The sequence below is a fragment of the Poeciliopsis prolifica genome, unplaced genomic scaffold, assembly GCF_027474105.1.
Source record: "Poeciliopsis prolifica strain line A6 unplaced genomic scaffold, Auburn_PproV2 SCAFFOLD009, whole genome shotgun sequence".
Lineage (NCBI taxonomy): Eukaryota > Metazoa > Chordata > Actinopteri > Cyprinodontiformes > Poeciliidae > Poeciliopsis > Poeciliopsis prolifica.
Window position 1 is genome coordinate 2,557,296 of NW_026562384.1, and position 19,735 is coordinate 2,577,030.

The following is a 19,735-nucleotide window of genomic DNA, read 5'->3' on the forward strand; positions in this document are numbered from 1 at the left end:
AAGCATGATGATTCTCAAAAGTATCAGAGACTATTCAGTCCAGCAGTCGTAGATAAGGCTAGAAAACGCTCCGCTTAATGGAAATGTTTACATTTACCCGTCTCTTGCAACTTGTCTTCTAAGACTTAATTCATCTACCGTAGCTTTAGGTAAATAAGCTGCTTTTCTAATCGGATGAAAATAAATAGATCTTACATTTCAGTAATAAATATAATTCAATATTAAAAAATTGGAACAAGAAAATCCAATCTTTAATTCAAGTGCATTTATTTTTTTTAATCCAACCATCACAAATGTTTAGCTTGCTTACCTCTGCTGGAACTTTGGTTACAAGAGATGAAGATTGGACTTCAACACTCCAGCTGGCTTGATGTCAAATGTCTGAATAAGTGGGAAAATATCCCCAACATTAAGCAAGGTGGAGGATCTATGGTGCTGCAGGCCTGTTTATCCTCCACAGGCTCTGAATCTAATAGCAAGTGCGTGAGCTCGCGAAATCTGAAACAACAGGTTTTGAATAAAATCTCAGTCTCTTCCAGTAAACTAAAAATGAGTCGCCGTTTGGCTTTTTAGCAGATTAACAACCCCCAAAAAATACGGCAGAAAAAGTTTTCCATAGAAACAAAAACAAATCTTTGGATCTATCCTGTATTTGAAAAAAAAAAGAAAACAAAAAACCCAGCTGCAGATGTTACAGGAGGACAATCCAGAAAAAAAAAAAGTGGATTAGCAGTATCAATTGTTTCATCTGTGAAATATGTCTGCTGTCGATATGAAGTGGCTAGCATGTCACACACCAACAGTCTTCAGTCAGAAGTTTCTTCCAAGCCAATGGAAGACTGACTGCTACTGGAAATTCTTCATCCCCACAGTGAATCTTGAGTTGAGTTGCATTTGAATTTCTTCTGCTATATAATTCAATCAATGTGGCCAGTGATCAAAAGCAGCCTTACACAATAAACACCACAAAAAAAAAAAATTAATTGCCAGAAAAGAATAAGAGTTACAACAAAGTCATTCAGTAAAAGATCTGAAACCAAACCTTTCTTTAAATTAAAAGGGAACACTTACATGAAATGATTTACAATCAATTCATTTTGTACATGAACATTTAAGGCGGCAGAGCAATGGAGGCTGAGGAAGCGTAAACACAGGGGAGTACGAACACGGACCCAGGAGAACCCAACGGTTACATTTTGGTGCAAAATATCACAGTGCAGGCTCGAATCTCTGCATTTTGTTTTTCCTCAGAACAAAAAGACAAAAAAAAAAAAAAAAAAAAAAAAAAAAAAACTTCTACATCTTTCCTGCTCAAGACTAGGACACAGGCTGGAGCGCAGCAAGGATGAGCATCCTGTGCAAAGCACCTAAAACATGGCAGCGACAGCAGTCTCTTCATTCCCAATGGAATGGTTCTGTTTTCCTTTTAGCAGTCAGTTTTATCTGATTTAAGACAAAACCAATCAACATACAATTATATATATATATATATTCATATATATATTTTGTCCATAAATCTTCATAAATAAACACTTTGCCTGAAGAACAGGAGGTAATCTTTAACACTTTCCATATCTACAAAAAACACAAGATACACAGGAACCTCTTAGTGTTGAAAGACTACCAGAAATCAACAGGTTTTCGTTCACAATTTCCTGCTCGGCGCGTCGCTCACTCCGTCTGGGTTGTTACGGTCGCAGCTAATAGGAACCAAGAATCTGCCCCAAAAAAGGTCACCACAGTTCACAGTCTATAAGCAGAAAATATTCTGAAAGTCTTCTGCACACCGGAAACAGAAGAGGAACTCTCCGTTAGCTGTACCCCAGAAAACGAGTGCCTACAGTCCCCTCACAGCCAAATGTAAAACTGTACATATCATACTAGATTCATATGTACATACTTACAATACAAAGCAGGAAAACAATAAGTTAAATCTTTTCTTACACACAAAAAAAGAAGAAAATTTGCAGACTGTGTACATATGGGACGAACTTTCCAGCACTAAAACAGGATCAGTCTTTTTGTCCAGTACTCGGCGTCTCTCTGAGGCGATTGGGGACATGTGGGACAAAATGGTGGTAAAGCCAGTAATGCACCACACCATTCAGCAGCCGGGCACCACCTCACAGTGCTCACAGTGTCTTCAGTCAGTGTCTTCAGTCAGTGTCGCTCAGACGTGACCTCCGATACCCAAACAGATGCGTGGCTTTAGATTCCTCAACCTGATCCCGTCTACTGCCTCCGAGAGAGTAGCCATGACAACAGTGGTACGGAGGCAAATATGGAAACAAATGAAGAAGTCCATGTAAACTAGACGCGGGCCAAGATGGGATCCATTGGGTTGAGGAAGATGCAGTTTTTTCCTGAAACGCACAAGACGGTGGCCGTCGCTGCTGGTCACTTCGGAGACAAATCCTGCAGGGAGGTGAAGGGCGAGTTGCTGGACGACGAAGGGGACACGCCCTCCATCTTTCCCGGGGAGTCCGTGGAGGAGCCGATGCTGCTGAGACTCCCGTCCAGTAAATCTGGAGAGTGGCTAAAAGAGAGGAAGACGCACAGGTCAACTAAAACCGAAGAAACGCCTGTAGACTTGCTGTGCTTTTCTACTCAGTCACAGTTCAGGAGTAAAAAGCACAAGTTATTCCATCTTTAGGTTTTTAGAGGATTATAATAATATATAAAGCGCGTGACATGAGCTCAGGCTGTCAAACTCATGTTCGTTGTGGGTCATATCAAAAATCTGAAGGTTCTTAAAGGGCCGGTGTTGGCATTAAACAGTTAAATACTAATAAACAGCCATTTGGTTCAGCATTCAATAAGAGTTTCTCAAAATGAAATGATTATCTTTTCACACCAATTAGTCCCTCCAGGATTTTGTGATTGTTTTTTTTTTGTGTTTTGCAATCAAAACCACAGATGTTATGGTGCCAATTTAGAAATATTTGTGAGGAATTTTTGTGTGTTTTGCACCAATTTATGGGGCTAAATGTGACATTGTATTAATCACCGTGGACTATAACTTGACATCGAGCAAGGTTGAGGCAGCAGTCATTTCAAACCAATGTTTTATTTATTTTACCAATTTTGAGGGAAAAAATGCAGCAAAATAAGAAGAAATGTGGGGCATTGTCAATTTTTGTGTGAATTTTGCAAAACTGTGAAAAACTGGAGGGACTTACTGATGTAATCTGGAATCTAAAGGGCCACATTTGGCCCCGGGCCTTGAGTTTGACATGTCACATAAAATATGTAGGGATAACATAAATGTCAATTGAGTTCACTTGTCACCAGCTTACAAATGAGATAAAAATGTTCAAAATGCTTAACATAACACTATTTACTGGTCTGATTTGTTACCAGAATTTTAAAAAAAAGAGAATGTCAAAGTTTTTGTGCAGTTTATTTCTGTTTTCCTCCATTCCCAAACCAACACTGCCTGAGTCAATCTGCTGATTTCAGCTCAAACTACATCTGAGTTTTAATCTCATCTCCGCAAACAGGAAAATGATTTCATTTGTATTTTTCCCCCACCAAACCGCGTCGCGTCTGTCCCTTACCAGGAGCCGAGGTCTGACAGGTTGGACACGTCAGAGGACAGCATGGTGGTGGTTCCCTGGAAGAGTCTCTTAGGCTGGCTTTCCGTCTCCATCTCCCCTGTATTTTCACAAAGATCTTTAGCTATAAAGATAAAGTAGCCAACAAACATAAACTACATTCATTTTCTAAGCAATTTTCAATTTCAAACTCAACACAAAACATCGATTTTTATCCGTATGCGTCGAGAAAGTAAGCTTTGAAAAGATAAACACACTCTGATTCGAGGAGAAAATCAATGGAACTGCAAAGTCAAACTTGGACGAAGCGTTTTCTCACCTTTGCGCTTCATCGGGCCGAGGATGCTGGCTCTGATGCAGTTGATCGGACTTTGACTCCGTCGGCTGAAGAGAGCAGAAGCGTCGAGCGTTAAGCGGGTTTCTGACCAGCGTGTGGCAGCAGACGTTTAGGACGTTGGCAGCTTCATTTACGCTACAGTTTCCGTGTTTGTTCAAGTTATGATATTTTGAGAAACTCACTCGTCAGACAACAGCTTTCGAAAAATGCATTTCACGACTTTCAGAAACAAGAACACTTGAATTTTATGCTGGATCGATTCCAATCCATACAATCGAGCACAAACATTCACCTTAAACCTTTAATACAAGCGACGCTAAACATAGATAAATCTGGCAAATCGAGATTTATTCACTCTTGATGGTCACCATCATTCAAAGCCAAAGAATATAAGACATATTTAGAAGACTCTTTAGAAGACAGCTCTTGCTCTGCAATAATCAGTGGAATGAGCCAAAGATTAGGGTTATGGTAAGGAGACCTTCCAACATAGAAAACTTGGAGCGCATTACCAAAACAACAGTGAACGTCTGGAAAATGCTGCATCGCAAATACAGCACTGGTTTATAAATTAAGAAATTTATAAACATAATTTTTTTTGTTTTATTGTCATATTGTGTATGTGAGGTCTTGGGAAGGTTTTGACGCCATACAGACTAGGAGTGTGGTGTCCAAAGTGCGGCTTGGGGGCCGTTTGTGGCCCTTGGGCTGATTTATTTTTGTAGTCCCTCAACTCCAGTTCAAGAAATATTTAAATTTATCAAACTTTTTCAATTTTTAATTGGTGTAAATTTAATTCTGACAATTTTCTTGCAATGGAAAATATTAAGTACATCACAAAGTCTTCATTTTTTCAGAACCAAACTCATACACTAAGTAGAGCCACGTTTTATCTGGAAGGTCGACTTTGCTGCATCCAAATCAGCTTCTGCATATTTTATGAAGCCTGGCTAAATGTAGCAAGTATTTTGAAAGAAAGTGACCAGAATCCTGTTCTTAGAACCGTGAATTGATTCGTTGAAAACTAGATGGCTTGCTTTTAAACATAGCAAACTTTCAAAATCTCTCTTGGGTTTTGTATAACATTCGTTTTACTTAAAAAGACTAACTTATTTGCTTGATTTTAGTAGAGCTTTTTTTTTGTTTTGTTTTGGTTTATTTGGCCCACATGACGAAAAGTTTGGACACCTTTGGATTTGAGAAAAAAAAAACAAAAACAGATCAACAATAGTTGCAACATACTGACCTGAACCGGCGCGTTGGGCTGGGTATCGGGCTGGGTGTTAGACCGTTGCTGCTGACAAGAATTTGTAGTGAAGGAGAGAAACACTGCTGCTTGAGGGGATGGGGAAAGAAACACACACACACACAAAAAAGAAAAACACATGGTGAGGTCACCAGAGGTCTGAGAACCGTTCACTTTCAAAACATCAAGACATTTTGCGTTTTAAAAGGTGAAGACAAAGAGCCGTCACAATAGATCCTGGTAAGACTGCGCACCTTTTTTCCTATTCCTCTGGTCGGGGACGGAGCAGGCGACACGGGCACAAAGTCGATCCGCTTCGGAGACGAAGACTTCTCCATGTCGTTGTCGCTCTGCGGACACAATAGCACCAGACGCTGAAAGTGAATGAATCCCCTGACGCAGAACGGCCTAACACATCCCAGGGGGTTGTGAGTAAAAATAAATAAATTAATAAAAACACTGTGGGAGTATTATACTACCGACTCAGCCTGGACTTGAAAGACTGGTGGCCCTGTTAACTCCCAAAAGTTCATATAGCATGCTTTATACTCGTCCTCGCCACATTCATACAGAGAGGACAAAAAAATGGCCTTGGGCCAAAGCATGCCTGCACCACACAAATACAGCTGCTGCTGACTCTGAGGAATGTCCCCCATCAACAAGAGCAGTTCAATCACAAGGGTTAAAGTTGTTGTTTTGCGTTTTTTTTTTTTTTTTTTTACCAGACTAAGGCTTTCCTCCCAAGAGTGGCTCATTTGCATGGCAACTTGAACTCCCCTGTGTGGACAGAAACATGAAAATCAGGTTTGTAAGCGTGTCACGCGAGAACAACGTCTTCGCCGCTGACGGGGTCGTACCGCTCGTGAGCAGTTTCTCTGTTCATCAAGTCGACTCCCTCTTCCTGGAAAGATGAACAAGAAAAGCAATGAGTGCAAAAGTCAGTGTTCTACAATTGGAATAAAGGAGATTTTGTACATTTAAATGCAGTCTTCAGACATCGCTGCTGCCAGACTCAAAGCTTACAACCTCATGTGGCAAACTAAGTCCAGCCAGGACAAGAATCTAGTTTTACAAAAAGAAACGCACACTTACTTGTTTTATCTGGTGAAGCCTGGTGCTGGGCACGCGGATGGGAGATGAAGGCACCTGTAGCACAGCAGGAACACATGGTGCTGTGGGATTCAGGCTTACATTGCAGAAACGTGACCAAGTTGCAGAAACGTACCATGCTGGGTCTGTTGACGACCGTGGTGCTGTTCCTGCGGCAACGGAGGACCTCTCTCTGGAAGACTTGAGCGTTATCGCTGCAACGACAAATCGAAACGCGTCCATCAGCCTTCCAGCCAAAGTGGTAATGTCGAAAGAGGAAAAACTCATTCAATGAAAGATGTGAGATTTAGGTGGAGAAGGAGTGGAATAATAAAAAAAGAAAGAAACTATTGCAGAACCTCAATCCATTAATCATGGGTGCACTGTTTGATCTCCTCAGGTGTCCATCGCCTTGGACTAAAGCAGCTGGGATTTCCAGGTCCAGCTCCATCTTTTCCTGTGGCATGACTCCGGAGTTGTTCATTCTTGCTCGACAATGCGGGCCCGTCACGCACTCGTGAACCTGAAATGGCGGCCCCGCTCAGTACAGCCACATTACTGACCCTCGGACTTTGCCCGGCTTTACATGATTGAAATTAATTTCGGACAAATCGATCGAGCTGAGGCTACATAAGCCGAACTAACTAGCGCAATGTTGGCCGACCCAGAGCGGGGTGCAAGGCCCCTTCTCCGACCCGACAAGTCAACAACGGTTTCTCACCATGACAGCGTTTTATGCGCCTTACATGCAGCTAAAATCACGCTGTTCAAATTCTGCCCGTCACGTTATGTGCAGTTAAAAACTTCCCAGATGGATGGTTAGCATGCCGTGGCTACATACTACACAATGCCCAGTAGCTGCTAGCTGCTGACCCGTTAAGTCTGCTGGTGCAAACCGAGTTGTAACTACACTTTGCCTCCTAACACGAGCCAGGCTTAGCCACACTGAACCAATAGTTGGTTTATGTGCCGCTTTAATGCTCCTGTAACCCTAATTTGGATAGCTTGAAGAGGAACGACGCTGCTATGAAAAGATTATCATACCTCCTACCTAGCGCCGCTCAGCTAGAGTTCCACTCATTTTCGCTACCCAGATGGTTGAGCTAGATAGCCGGAGGAGCTAACTAGCAACGTTAGCATTTCAGTGCCATCACTTATTCCTCTAAAGGCTGTTTTCGTCCGCCAACCTGCTGACCACTGCGGCTCACGGAACTAACTAGACTCGGTCTGCTGAGAATATTGCCCTTGGAACCAGCAGCACAATTGATATAGTCTCTGCAAGGTATGTACCGCCAAGAATGAACCAGAGTCCCAACAGCTTACTACATCGAGGCTAGGTGTTAGCACGAAACTTCACGCCCCCTTTCAACGTCAGCACAGCTGTCCAATGAGACCGCTCCATTTGCCGGCGCGACAGCAAATACTGCAGTCTGAAAAAAATAAATCCTTTCTCTTTCACTCCCATTTATGTAGCTAATAATGTTACAAAAACACAATTAAACTCTATACTTTTGTCAATAGCTGTAGAAATGAAAACATACACTAATTTCACTGTTTCAAAGTTGTTTTTTTAAGCAGGCACATAATCTTTCTACGTTTTGTTACATTCTAACTCAGTGCTTCTCAATTATTTTCCGTTACGCCCCCCCTAGCAAGAAGAAAACTATTCGCGCCCCCACTCCCCACCGTGACTATCCATCTCTGCATAACATTTTTTCCTTATTAACATTTTTTTCGCTGAAAAAACTCTAGCGGCTTATCGGCGTGATTGGGATGTAACGTATTTAAGAGACGCGCTAATTTATTTGGCTTCATACGGTGGCCCTGAGGTGCAAAACACTACAACATTAAGGAAAGCACTACAACATTAACAAAAACACAACAACATTAACAAAAACACGACAACATTAACGAAAACACAACAACATTAAGAAAAACACAACAACATTAACAAAAACACGACAACATTAACGAAAACACGACAACATTAACAAAAACACGACAACATTAAGAAAAACACAACAACATTAACAAAAACACGACAACATTAACAAAAACACGACAACATTAACAAAAACACGACAACATTAACGAAAACACAACAACATTAACAAAAACACGACAACATTAAGAAAAACACAACAACATTAAGAAAAACACAACAACATTAACAAAAACACGACAACATTAACAAAAACACGACAACATTAACAAAAACACGACAACATTAACAAAAACACAACAACATTAACAAAAACACGACAACATTAACGAAAACACAACAACATTAAGAAAAACACAACAACATTAAGAAAAACACAACAACATTAACAAAAACACGACAACATTAACAAAAACACGACAACATTAACGAAAACACGACAACATTAACGAAAACACGACAACATTAAGGAAAACACAACGGAAGAGGTAGGTCCCAGTGGGAGACCTAAGAAGTCGCTGATTGGACGACAGGTCGTTTTACTTTTGAACCGGAAGTTCTTCTGGCTTTAACTTGATTGCTGAAAACAAGAATGTTCTCAGTGATCCAAACCTTAGTACTGTTATTCGTAAATATTTTGAGTCAGGACATACTGATACTGGTGATACTGGACATGCTCCAGACCAACCACGAAGTGTCGGTTAGCATGCGTTCAGTAAAGACTCATTTGAAAGTAGCAGGGCTGCATTGAAGAGGCAACTACTCTCCACTTCCTGAAGTGAGACGTGTCATTATGTCCGAGCTTAGAGGACCAGGGCAATTATTTGGCTATCGGACCATGTGGCAAGTTCTCAAACTAAAACACAACCTGCGTGTCAAACGTGATGTTGTAATGAGACTGCTGAGGCAGCTGAATCCTCAAGGCATCGCTCTGAGAACTCGCAGGTTTACAAGACGCACGTATCCCTCCACGGGGCCCAATTACATATAGCATGTAGATGGCTACGACAAAACTGAAGCCATTCGGCTTGGCCATCTCAGGGTGCATTGATGGTTTTTCGAGAAGGATAATGTGATATAAGACAGCTGTGGAAAGATAGTTTAAATCCCAAGGCCACTTACCTTTGAGAAATGAAGAGAACATTTTCCTGGTAAATTAATTGGTTCCCATGTTTTGGAAGGGACACATTATTTCAGGTGGCTAAAATATATGGTTCCCCCTCATATCTCTGGCAATAAAGAGGAAATGTTTTCAAATAATTTGTTGTTGATGAAGAGATGAATAAGCACAGTTGAAGACTTGTTGGTAAATAGTTCCCATGTTTTGAAGGGGGAACAGATCATTTTAGTCACCTAAAATATATGGCTTTCCCCTCATAACTCTGGCAAACAAGGAGCAAATTCTACCAAAATCACAGGATTTATTGTTGATGATGAGAGGAATAAACAGAGAAAAAAATCTTGCTGGTAAATTAAGTTGTTCCCATATTATGGAGGGGGACCAGATTATAATTTCCTCCATTCTTTCCTACCCTTACCGAACCTTGGGGAATAAAGAACAACTGTTTCCAAATTCTCAAAAATCTTTACATACACACTACGTGTTGGGAAAACTGTGTTTGGTGCCTGACTTATTTCTGCCAGGCTTACGTGAGAAACGTTGGAAAAAGAGCGATTCTCTTGGCGTATAAAATAACAAAAAACAGCATCAGAAGATCTTGTTTATTTATTTATTATACAATTTTTTAAACAACAGCTGCCAATTAAACTCAATGTTACAACCTTCACATGATTATATGAGTTGTTTTACCGAGAAATCGATCAGAAGCGACGTGAAAATGGTCAGATCCGCCTCATTCGTCTCTCTGGCTGTAATGATCGCTCCCGACACAGGGGAACCGAATTTAGCACCTACCCGAACTTTCATTTCTACCTTTTGTTTTAACCCCTTTCTCCCAAGAGAATACTTTGGTCGCTCCTCATTTTTCTATTCAAGGAAGGTGCTGAGGGCTGGTGTACGGCAGGATGGGACAGTCTGTTGTGCTAGAAGTAAAGCAAAGAAAAAATGTCGCACATCACATTCATGCAAACAGACAATATGTATTACGAACTGAAGTAAAGCTGCCACAAGTATAAATTAAGTGCGAGTTCGCTTCCAAAAAGGCGGCTAGCCTGATCGCAGTGCAGCAGAACCAGAACGACACCAATTATCCTAAAAAAGTAGTGCCTAAGGCTGTAACGGACCTTACGATATATAGCTAATACAATTCTGCTGTATTATAGCGACTTTGTGTACTTTTAATTGCATTTATAATGAACAACTAGATGACAGTGGACACGGTCTGGAGACCAGTAGCGTTAGCAAGTTACTACATCCATAAGAAATATGAATCTTCCTTTATACTTTTTAACTTACTTGAACATTGTGGAGTATCCTCCATACAAGTTTCTTGAAGCCTCTTGCCACAATTACTGCAAAAATTTGGTGACGGCTCAACCACCTCCTTTCCACAGTTCGGGCAATACATGGCGAAGTGACTGTATTCCCGCTTCCTTAGGTTTTCAATCAAACGAAGCACTCCAGCATAACTTCCGGTTCAAAAGTAAAACGACCTGTCGTCCAATCAGCGACTTCTTAGGTCTCCCACTGGGACCTACCTCTTCCGTTGTGTTTTCCTTAATGTTGTAGTGCTTTCGTTAATGTTGTTGTGTTTTTGTTAATGTTGTTGTGTTTTTGTTAATGTTGTTGTGTTTTTGTTAATGTTGTCGTGTTTCCGTTAATGTTGTTGTGTTTTCGTTAATGTTGTTGTGTTTTCGTTAATGTTGTTGTGTTTTCGTTAATGTTGTTGTGTTTTCGTTAATGTTGTCGTGTTTTTGTTAATGTTGTCGTGTTTCCGTTAATGTTGTTGTGTTTTTGTTAATGTTGTTGTGTTTTTGTTAATGTTGTCGTGTTTCCGTTAATGTTGTTGTGTTTTTGTTAATGTTGTTGTGTTTTGCACCTCAGGGCCACCGTAGCTTCATGCTGTCCTGCGAGCATTTTTAGACACAGCAAACACACCGGTCTTTCCTTTCTCCAACTGTAGTCACAGTGAAGCCAAGCGCTAAATACGCTTCGTCGTATTTCCTCTTCTTAGCTTTCGGTTGACTTTCTGTTGTCTCATTATCTTTGTCTCTCTCCGCTTTTCTTTTCATCCCTGTTAAAAACTTTTTCATGTTGGGGGTTGTTGAATAACGGAGGCCATAGACAGAACGCAGTCGGAGCTTTTTGTTGACGTAACACTGCTAACCAAGGCAAACCTGTTGTCTTGTAAGTCGTAAAATGTTGCACTGTCGCAAACGTGACAGAAGTAACAATGAGAGCGCCACTGCCGCCTACTGTGCGCAATTACACTTTATACTAGTTCGGCCAAAAAAAAAGCCTGTTCCCCAGGATCACACGCCCCCCAGGTATCGCACCGCGCCCCCCAAAGGGGGCCCGCCCCACTATTTGAGAAGCACTGTTCTAACTAAACACCGCAAGTGCATTTTTGTTGCGATAGACCAGCATAAATTGGACGTTGGGTTTTCTTTCCCCGGTTTTAAACATTTTTTTTATTTAAAAAGTTGTGTTTGGGCTTCATGCGGCTGCTTACCACCAACACCAGGCCGGCGTGAAATGCAGAGACCTTCTAACGCCACCGAGTCTAAAGTTGTACTCAAATAAGAATATTATTACCCCGACATATTTTTACTCAAGTAGACACTGGCCGTCCAAGAAATTACCCACATAAGAGTAGTAAAGTATTTGTTTAAAAAAAGGCTACGCAAATACTGAGTAACTCGGACTTTTCTCACCTAAACAAGTTTTAACTTCGTTTTGGAACAACAGAGAAATAGTTTACCGTTACAGCGCAGGTCCATCGGAACCTGCGCTGTAAAACGGAAAACAGCCCAGGACAACAGCTTCCGGTTCCGTTCCTGACCCTCTACCTGTCTACGTCCTGAACCTCAGTTTGTGTGCACGAGCACGCGTGCGTGTATCTAAGAGATGGAGGGGAAACGCAACCATTCATTTCTTACATGCTCAAAACATCATCGTTTTAATATTTAAAACTGACATCATGAGATGGAGAAAAATCTGCAGCTATGTGGGATATTAAAATAATTAATATGGCACAAGTGCAAAATTAGGTAAAAGGGACATTTTTTTTATTTTTTTTCCCAAATAAACGTCATTCAATATCAAATAATCTTGAACAAAAACTTGTTATTGGTGTCATGATTACACAACAGTAATACTTTTTTTCAAGAAAATGCTCAGGACCTTTGAAAAAACGTCTAAAATTTATCAAAAGGGCAGTAAATGTTAAAGCTCTCAATAATTTTTTTTTTAAGTGGTGTATCCTGCAGCAGCCTTTGTTTCGGTTCTTCAACGGATGCTTTTGACCGGAGACATGCAGTTGTAGCATTAAGGTGCATTTTGACTATGTAGTTAGAAACTATAACCCTTGAACAGAAATGCACGAGTCACAGGAGGGGTGAAAACATTTAATTGTCTGTGCAGAAATGTTCGGGACTACAGAAGACGTGAACAAGAACGTTTATTGTGACGTGACCCAAACAAGTACAACTCATCATTTTTCACCTGTAAACTGAGGATGCTTTGTGGTATTTAAAGGGCTCCCTGTCTATTTAAAAAAAATATAATAAAAAGAATTACTGGGAGTATATGGAGAAGAATTTTACAGTCCAACAGAGGAATATTTAATCTTTAGCAAGCCCGTTTGGGACAACAGCAAACACATAGGAGTCATTTCGACAAGAAAGATTCCAAAGAAAGTCTTCGTACGTATGCATGTACCAAAGAAGAGTTCAGGTTTTGTCCAAGAAAAAATGTTCCAGAAATATTTTGTCTTCTGTAAGATCGCAAACCAAATGGCTGCAGAAGGTTTCCTTCTTTTTTGGGGGGTTTCTTTTAAAATAGGAGGCTGTAAATCTTTTGGAAGCTCAATTGTTAACATTTACGCTAGCAGCATTTCCCTGAATAAATTACTCAATTAAAAACAAAACAAAACAAAACAGATAACATTAAAACATGTCAGTGCGGGGACATAAAAGCGTCATGCTAATTTGTGGTGGGCTCATTTCTATCTTAAGGCAATCGTGTGCAGGAGCGCGGCGATGGGAACAGCCTCCTCGGTGTATCCTCTGGGACCCCTGAGCAGGCTCGGCATCCATTATGACACAACATGAAATAATCAAATACAAAATGCAAAGGGGAAAAAAAAACATACATTTTTTGAAAAAATATTGTACAGAAGTGCTTCTCATGCCTTGTACTTCTCCTTCCCCGTTTCACTAATCACACAGATGTGCTGAAATGGGAAAAACGGGACCTTAAATGTTGATGCGTATCAAACACATATTTCTTATTTTTAACACGAATGAAGCCACTTGACATTCATGTAACACTCACGTTCAGATCTCTGAAGTACTCGTTGTAGTCTAAAGCGTATCCCACCACAAACTTATCAGGGATCTCAAATCCTACAACTACAGCAAAAAAAAAAAAAAAACAGAAGAAGAGAAAAAACTATTTTCTCAACTGTGGCTAGTAAAACAATCTAATCATTGTCAAAGCACTATACAACAAATCCTCAAATTTCCACACTTTAGCAGCTGCATGAAGAAAGTCACTTACAGTCCGGTCGGTAGCCGACGCTCCTCGGTGTTCTCTTCACCAGCAAACTAAGAGCAAAGCACCAATCAACACAAAGAAGAAACTGCTGCACAATTTACAAGTGTTGGTATTAAATGGACGTTGTTCAAGTACCTTGCTACTTTAACCATTTTGGGGTTGTACTGTTTTAGTAGCTGCAATAACGTCTTCATAGTCTTGCCTGTGTCAATTATATCCTGAAGACAAAGCATGAGAGGAGCTCATAAAGGTGGGGTCAAAGAGACGCTTTGCTTTATTACAGGATGAGAGGAGAAGAAAGACGATACCTCCACAATTAGGACGTTCTGTGCAAAAGAGAAGAAGAGAATGTTAATATTTAATCACATAATTTGTGTCCGCATCAATCTGTTGTGGCAGTGGGGTACTAATAGCTACAAGTGGAATCAGGGAAAATGTGGAAGCATACAAAACCAAAAACATACGAATATACAGATGTGGATTTGTAAAACGAAACTAAAGAAGGCCCAGTGGAGTTTTCTCTTCACCACCCAATTATTTGATCCTTTCCATGCGCTTTACGCAAAATCTAAATAAAATACACAAAGGCTTGTTCTGCTGATATTTTCACTTGAGAAATGTGATCAGGTATCAGGATAAAATTTGTGGTTTGATCCTGAGACAGTGGGAAAATGGTTCAAGACCATAAACACATGCATTGCATTGTACATTTAAAAATTGTAACGATAATCCTGGGCATTGCCATAAGTGCTAACAATGCTCTCTTCTCCATACTGACCTTTCCTGTCAGAGTTGACAGATCGTCTCCTCCGATCACTTTGATTTCACCGGTCGACTGGTCGTTCTGTAAGGACGAGAAGACTGGTGAGCGAGCAGAGTCGGTGCTTGTCCTGGTTGAAATTGTTTAAAATTTGATCTGGTATGTTGATGAAATATGAATGGTGTAATTCATTTAATTAAAGAGTATTCTTAAAATACGTTAAATGAATTGAAGTTCCTGGGGCTGGCAAAGAGCAATCCAATCTGTTGCCTCAAAACGATGCGGTCGGGTAGGATAAGGAAATACTCATTTATAACGAAGTAAAATTTAATTTGAACCCGTTTTACTTTGCAACCGTTTGAATACAGGGCATAATTTAAAGATAACCCATGATGAAAAAAAAAGAGGAACACAGAATAATAATGATACTTGAATCACTACAACCTTATAAAATTCTACAGATTCATATGAATTTCTAGAAGAGTGAGATCTACAATGTCAGTGTTGATGTTTTACGCTTGCTATCATCTGAATTATTTTACGACAGAGACTGTGTAGATCCTAAGTGACAATGGCTAATTTCAATTAGTCGGTACAAGGGATCTTTGGGTTTATGTTGGAGATGTTCTATTTATTTTATTTTATTTTATTTTTGGGGGGCAAATGACTGAACATCAAACGAAAACATTTGATTTTGATTGTGAGGTTGTTTTCATGCTGCACTTTAGTTTAATCTCAGTTTCCATGCAGCCTGCTGGGAGACCCGGGGCGACCTTAACCAGGCCACAGATAAGCTGGAGCAACACCTCATGTACTGTTTGCAATCACGATTCAAGCTGCCACAGATGTAAATAACGGCCAACAAAGGGTGAAGCGATACATTACACAGTAACTCTTGAGGCGAATGAAGTCCACTGTCATGGGGATGGAGCGGTCGCTGTTCCTGTTCAGGGCTTTGATGTAGTCCAGCAGGTCTGCAAAAAACTTGTAACCCCCTTTAAGAACGCAAAGGGCCACAATGTGATGCCCCCCCATTTCCTTCATGATCTCCCTGGCCAGCCTCTCTGTCCTGAGATAACGCAGGGGAGAGACGGAGACACAGTGAGGATTATCAGCTCCGTTTTCTGCAACCGTCAGCCAAAATTCCTCTTTATTTTCCACTTGCTCCAACAGGCACAGCTGTCTTATCTAAAGGGAGACAAATCTTCTTAACAAGATATGAGAAACTGTATTCTGTGTTCTATGTAAAAGGGGTTATAATCTAATCCACTATTTAAACAGAGCAGCCACCTTTTGTTGACCTTGTAATTTACCGCGTTCACGAACTTGAGTTGAGTCATTACGAACAAGGTGACCCACCTGTCCAAGATGAGTCCGTGAGGAATATAAACCCTCTCCAAGGCAGCAGCGTAGTGCTTGGGTATACAGAAAAGATCCAAGTCGTAACCCTGCTCCTCATCGCTAATCTGGAAACAAACAAACCAAAAAAAAAAAGTAAGAAATGCTTCAAATCTTGGAAATTGTTAACCTATAAAGATAATTCACCAGACAGAGGGCAGTAAAACCTTTGGTTTTACAACTCAGCCAGTTCATCCATCACTAAATAAGAGAACATAACCCGTTTGTTAAAGATTAGCAAGTAACCGCGCTCTGAAAGAGGGCTTTACATTTCCAGACATCCTTCTACCTGCTGACTGCTCAGGGTTTACCTTTGAGAACACACTTTGTCCCAGACAAAAACACGTCAACAGTATTCTCTGAAAATTCTCATGATGCTTCGATCCTTTCCCAGTTACATTTTAGAAAATGTAATTTCCTGTCGGGGTCAACCAGTAGTCAGGATAATTGGAATCGTGTGACACTGGGAAGCGAGTGTGGGAATGATGGGACGCGGTTCTGCAAAGATGCAGCGGGGAAGTGGAAATCTTTAGAGCATATCAGGTGATACAGCTGCAAGTACACCGGATGGTGCATGCTAAAAATATTTGGATTAAACCCATTCAGCGACAAAAAATAACAACTGATAAACCCAGATGCTCTGATGGTCACATGATCTGAGATTATTTCTACAGTCATTGATCTGAGGTCACAGGAACCAAAAAAACAAACACTTTAGGATTGTGATTACACTGACAAACATGCTGCTCTTTAAAATCTGGTGCGGCAGAGAAAAACTCCTGTGTCTAAAGAGTCAAAGCAAACTTGCTGTTCAACTTGCTGTTCTGTTTTCATTTCCAGCACTAATCACAATCTGAACTGCGTCGACCATTTCTTGGAAAACGGAGAACTGGATATTTGTTTGACTTTTTTTTCCAGCGTGGAAACGGTCTCTTCCCACACCACAGGACCTTGTGCTCTGAAAATGAAACTACACGGCGCATTGCATGTTGAACGCATTTCTGCTCTGTAGCATCCTTAACAGAGTTTAGCCTGAAGCAAACGTTCAAACACAAAACAAGCCCTGATTCAACCAAAGGGGCGCACGAGTTCAAATATCTCAAGCTCAGAGCACTTCCACAGTATTAGCTGAATTTTTATGTTTATGTAAGTAAAAAAAACCATACCCCAGAAAACTTGCTAAGCTCGGTGCGCCAAGGCAGTCATTCCTGCCATGTTTTTTGAGTTACAAAATGTTTAAAATTGACATGACATTTGAAAATATCACTTGATACGTTATTGGAAGACTGGACGATTAACACCCAAACACCAACAATAAAGTCTTATGAAAGGCAACAATTAAAAAGAACCAAAAAAAAAACTGAAATAAATAAACAATGGTGGGGGCATAAGTAAAGCCTGGTGGCCCGCCAGGCTTATAATACGCTGTGGGAAACCCTGCCAGGATTTAATATATTCTGGCTTCAACACTGATGATGCTGTCCGTTATGCAGTAACTATCAGGTAAAATGGTGGTAACAGAGAGAATTGCCCCTCCCCTACGTGTTGCTGGTCAGTTCGGAAAAGGACGGCTTTTGAACCTTTTCACTGTTTACATACAAACTGTGGCAATTTGGGGTTATTTCCAGTCACGACAATATGGACAGTTACGATTCAAAAACTAAAAAAGAAAAACTTTAAGGCTCAATCGATCGTACAGGATAGACTTAATGAGACGCACATCATTCAACGGATTGTCAAAAATATTTCTAAACTGTTAACATTATGACCAATATTCAAAATACTGACTCCTTGATTTGAAAAAAATCATATTTCACGTTCGACAGTTTTTGTAAATGCAATGAAATTGTGATATTTATACTTATCTGCTTGGGGCAGACATTAAGCCGTTTATACAGACTTCACATAAACATGCTCTTCAACATTTTTCTCTTTAGTTGTGTCAGATGATTTACAAAACAGCGGTAAAAACAATCAAGATGAACTAAAAAAAAAAAAACAAACAAAAAAAAAACAGAAAAAAAATGTCCTGCTTAATTAAGATTAAAAGACGGTGAAAATAAATGGATATTAAGTAAAATGCACCAGTCATGCTTTTCCTGTCGCTTACAAAGCACTAGTTTTCTATTAAGTCTGACATGCCTCTTCCAAATGTGAAGGATCCGTGTAATTTTCCTCACACAAAGAAAACAAGTGTGTTGCAATAATGTGTTTTTTTTTCATGTGCAACAATAAAAAAGAAAAAACAAAATCATCCTGCTATCCATCCTCCCTTGGATGCATCCGATTTTCACTCAGAACCACGGCATCGCAGTTCATGCATTTAGGCCTTAATTTTGACACATTTAATGAGCAGGGGCAAAACAAAAATGTCAGATTCACCGTGTTTTACCAGCCGACCTACAAAGTGAGATGATCAAAGAAGTCGATCGGCGATCTCTGGATGACTTCTTTGGTGCACCTCCAGCTTTCAGTCCAGAAGTCATGCGTATGAAGTTGTTTTTCCCCTTTGGTCACCCTGTGATGTGTGTCTAAAGGTTTCCAGTCCAATGCCCCACAAGTCAGTGCGTTCATAGTTTGCCTCCAATCAGAAGTCAGTATGCTGCATATCGATCAACTCGCTGATGTAATGACTATAGAGAGAATTTAAAGAATCCGTGTTCGACGTGTGGAAGTCAGAAACGATTGCCTTTATTTGGGGTGAAAACATGAGCATGCCACTGCACATCAATAATTACAACGCCTCGGTGAATAAACCTAATTATGAACCAAATGCCTGACTAAACGTCACCACACCAGCAGCCTGATTCACTCTAAATAATTGTGTAATTGCAACAATTACAGCTGCAGCCCACGCGTTTTGTTTTGAGAGTTTACGACGAGCCATGTCCCGCTTACGTCATCGTAAGCAGGACATGGCTGGAGCGTGGAGAGCGCGTGCCTGTCCTCAGCCGCAGGCCACGCTTTTAAGGGCTGAACGTGAAAAAAAAAACACACACACACAGAGCGTTAAATTGTACAATGCGGTGCACATGCGGTGAGCCCGGAGTCTCGGCACAGCGTGTTACTCCCAGGCGGCGGTAATACCAACACCGACCGACCGTCTCCTCTTGCGCTGGAGGGAAGAACTCACCACAACACAGGAGCTCGATGTCGCCATGGCAGCGTCTGTCTCCCAGCGTCCAGATGCTAAATGCTAAAGCTCGGTCTTCTGCTGGAGAAGACGACAATTTTATGCTCGGGTTGATTTCACAGGCTCGTCAGACACACATGGAGGTGGGTGAACCGTAACAGAGCTCGTGTCTTTCCGGAGCTGCCTCCTCTTCTTCTTCTTCTTCTTGTTGAATTTACTGGCGTTGGCAGCGAACTTTTATTAGCATTACCGCCACTTACTGGTATGGAGTGTGGTTCGTGATGGTCTATCTATTTATATATCTTAAAAAAAAAAAAAAATATATATATATATAGTATATATATATATATATATCTATATATATTAATTATTTTGTAGCTTTAGTAATAAATATATTTATATATGTATATGTTTAGCTTTTTATACCGTCTAGTGCACGTGTCAAACTCAAGGCCCGTGGGCCAAATCCGGCCCACCGTCGTTTTTTTATGTGGCCCTCTTGATTCAACACAAAACATTAAGTTTGCTTCCATATTTTATCTGTCAAATCAATGCAGTTTTTACCTGCTTACTGCCAAATTATATCAATTAATCCCTCC

The 19,735-nt window shown here is 40.5% G+C and overlaps 2 protein-coding genes, 1 long non-coding RNA gene and 1 other non-coding gene across 5 annotated transcripts; all 4 read right to left on the bottom strand.

Annotated features, from left to right (window-relative positions):
• Positions 1 to 250: 250 nt before the first annotated feature.
• On the bottom strand, positions 251 to 7,575 carry pabir2 (PABIR family member 2). Of its 2 annotated transcripts, none has more exons than XM_055034462.1 (10): positions 6,586 to 7,575; positions 6,363 to 6,441; positions 6,230 to 6,283; positions 5,995 to 6,038; positions 5,860 to 5,914; positions 5,392 to 5,487; positions 5,138 to 5,223; positions 3,874 to 3,938; positions 3,558 to 3,654; positions 251 to 2,536 (listed from the first exon to the last, which is right to left on the bottom strand). In XM_055034462.1, exons 1-10 carry the CDS (start codon positions 6,708 to 6,710, stop codon positions 2,398 to 2,400), a joined length of 840 nt encoding a protein of 279 aa, XP_054890437.1. In that variant the 5' UTR covers positions 6,711 to 7,575; the 3' UTR covers positions 251 to 2,397. The 2 variants fall into 2 exon arrangements, with proteins under 2 accessions (XP_054890437.1, XP_054890436.1); XM_055034461.1 differs by having other exon boundaries at positions 3,558 to 3,678.
• LOC129363035 (small nucleolar RNA U109) lies at positions 5,595 to 5,746 on the bottom strand. The gene has a single exon (XR_008606292.1). It is a non-coding gene; the product is annotated as a small nucleolar RNA U109 (small nucleolar RNA).
• Positions 7,576 to 9,884: 2,309 nt separating the features above from the next.
• Positions 9,885 to 10,931, bottom strand: LOC129362777 (uncharacterized). The gene is made up of 2 exons (XR_008606266.1): positions 10,585 to 10,931; positions 9,885 to 10,211 (listed from the first exon to the last, which is right to left on the bottom strand). It is a non-coding gene; the product is annotated as an uncharacterized LOC129362777 (long non-coding RNA).
• Positions 10,932 to 13,358: 2,427 nt separating this feature from the next.
• On the bottom strand, positions 13,359 to 19,344 carry hprt1 (hypoxanthine phosphoribosyltransferase 1). The gene is made up of 9 exons (XM_055034693.1): positions 19,137 to 19,344; positions 15,965 to 16,071; positions 15,491 to 15,674; positions 14,624 to 14,689; positions 14,154 to 14,171; positions 13,981 to 14,063; positions 13,849 to 13,895; positions 13,624 to 13,700; positions 13,359 to 13,522 (listed from the first exon to the last, which is right to left on the bottom strand). The coding sequence occupies exons 1-9, from the start codon at positions 19,161 to 19,163 to the stop codon at positions 13,475 to 13,477; spliced, it is 657 nt and encodes a 218-aa protein (XP_054890668.1). The 5' UTR covers positions 19,164 to 19,344; the 3' UTR covers positions 13,359 to 13,474.
• Positions 19,345 to 19,735: the final 391 nt, after the last annotated feature.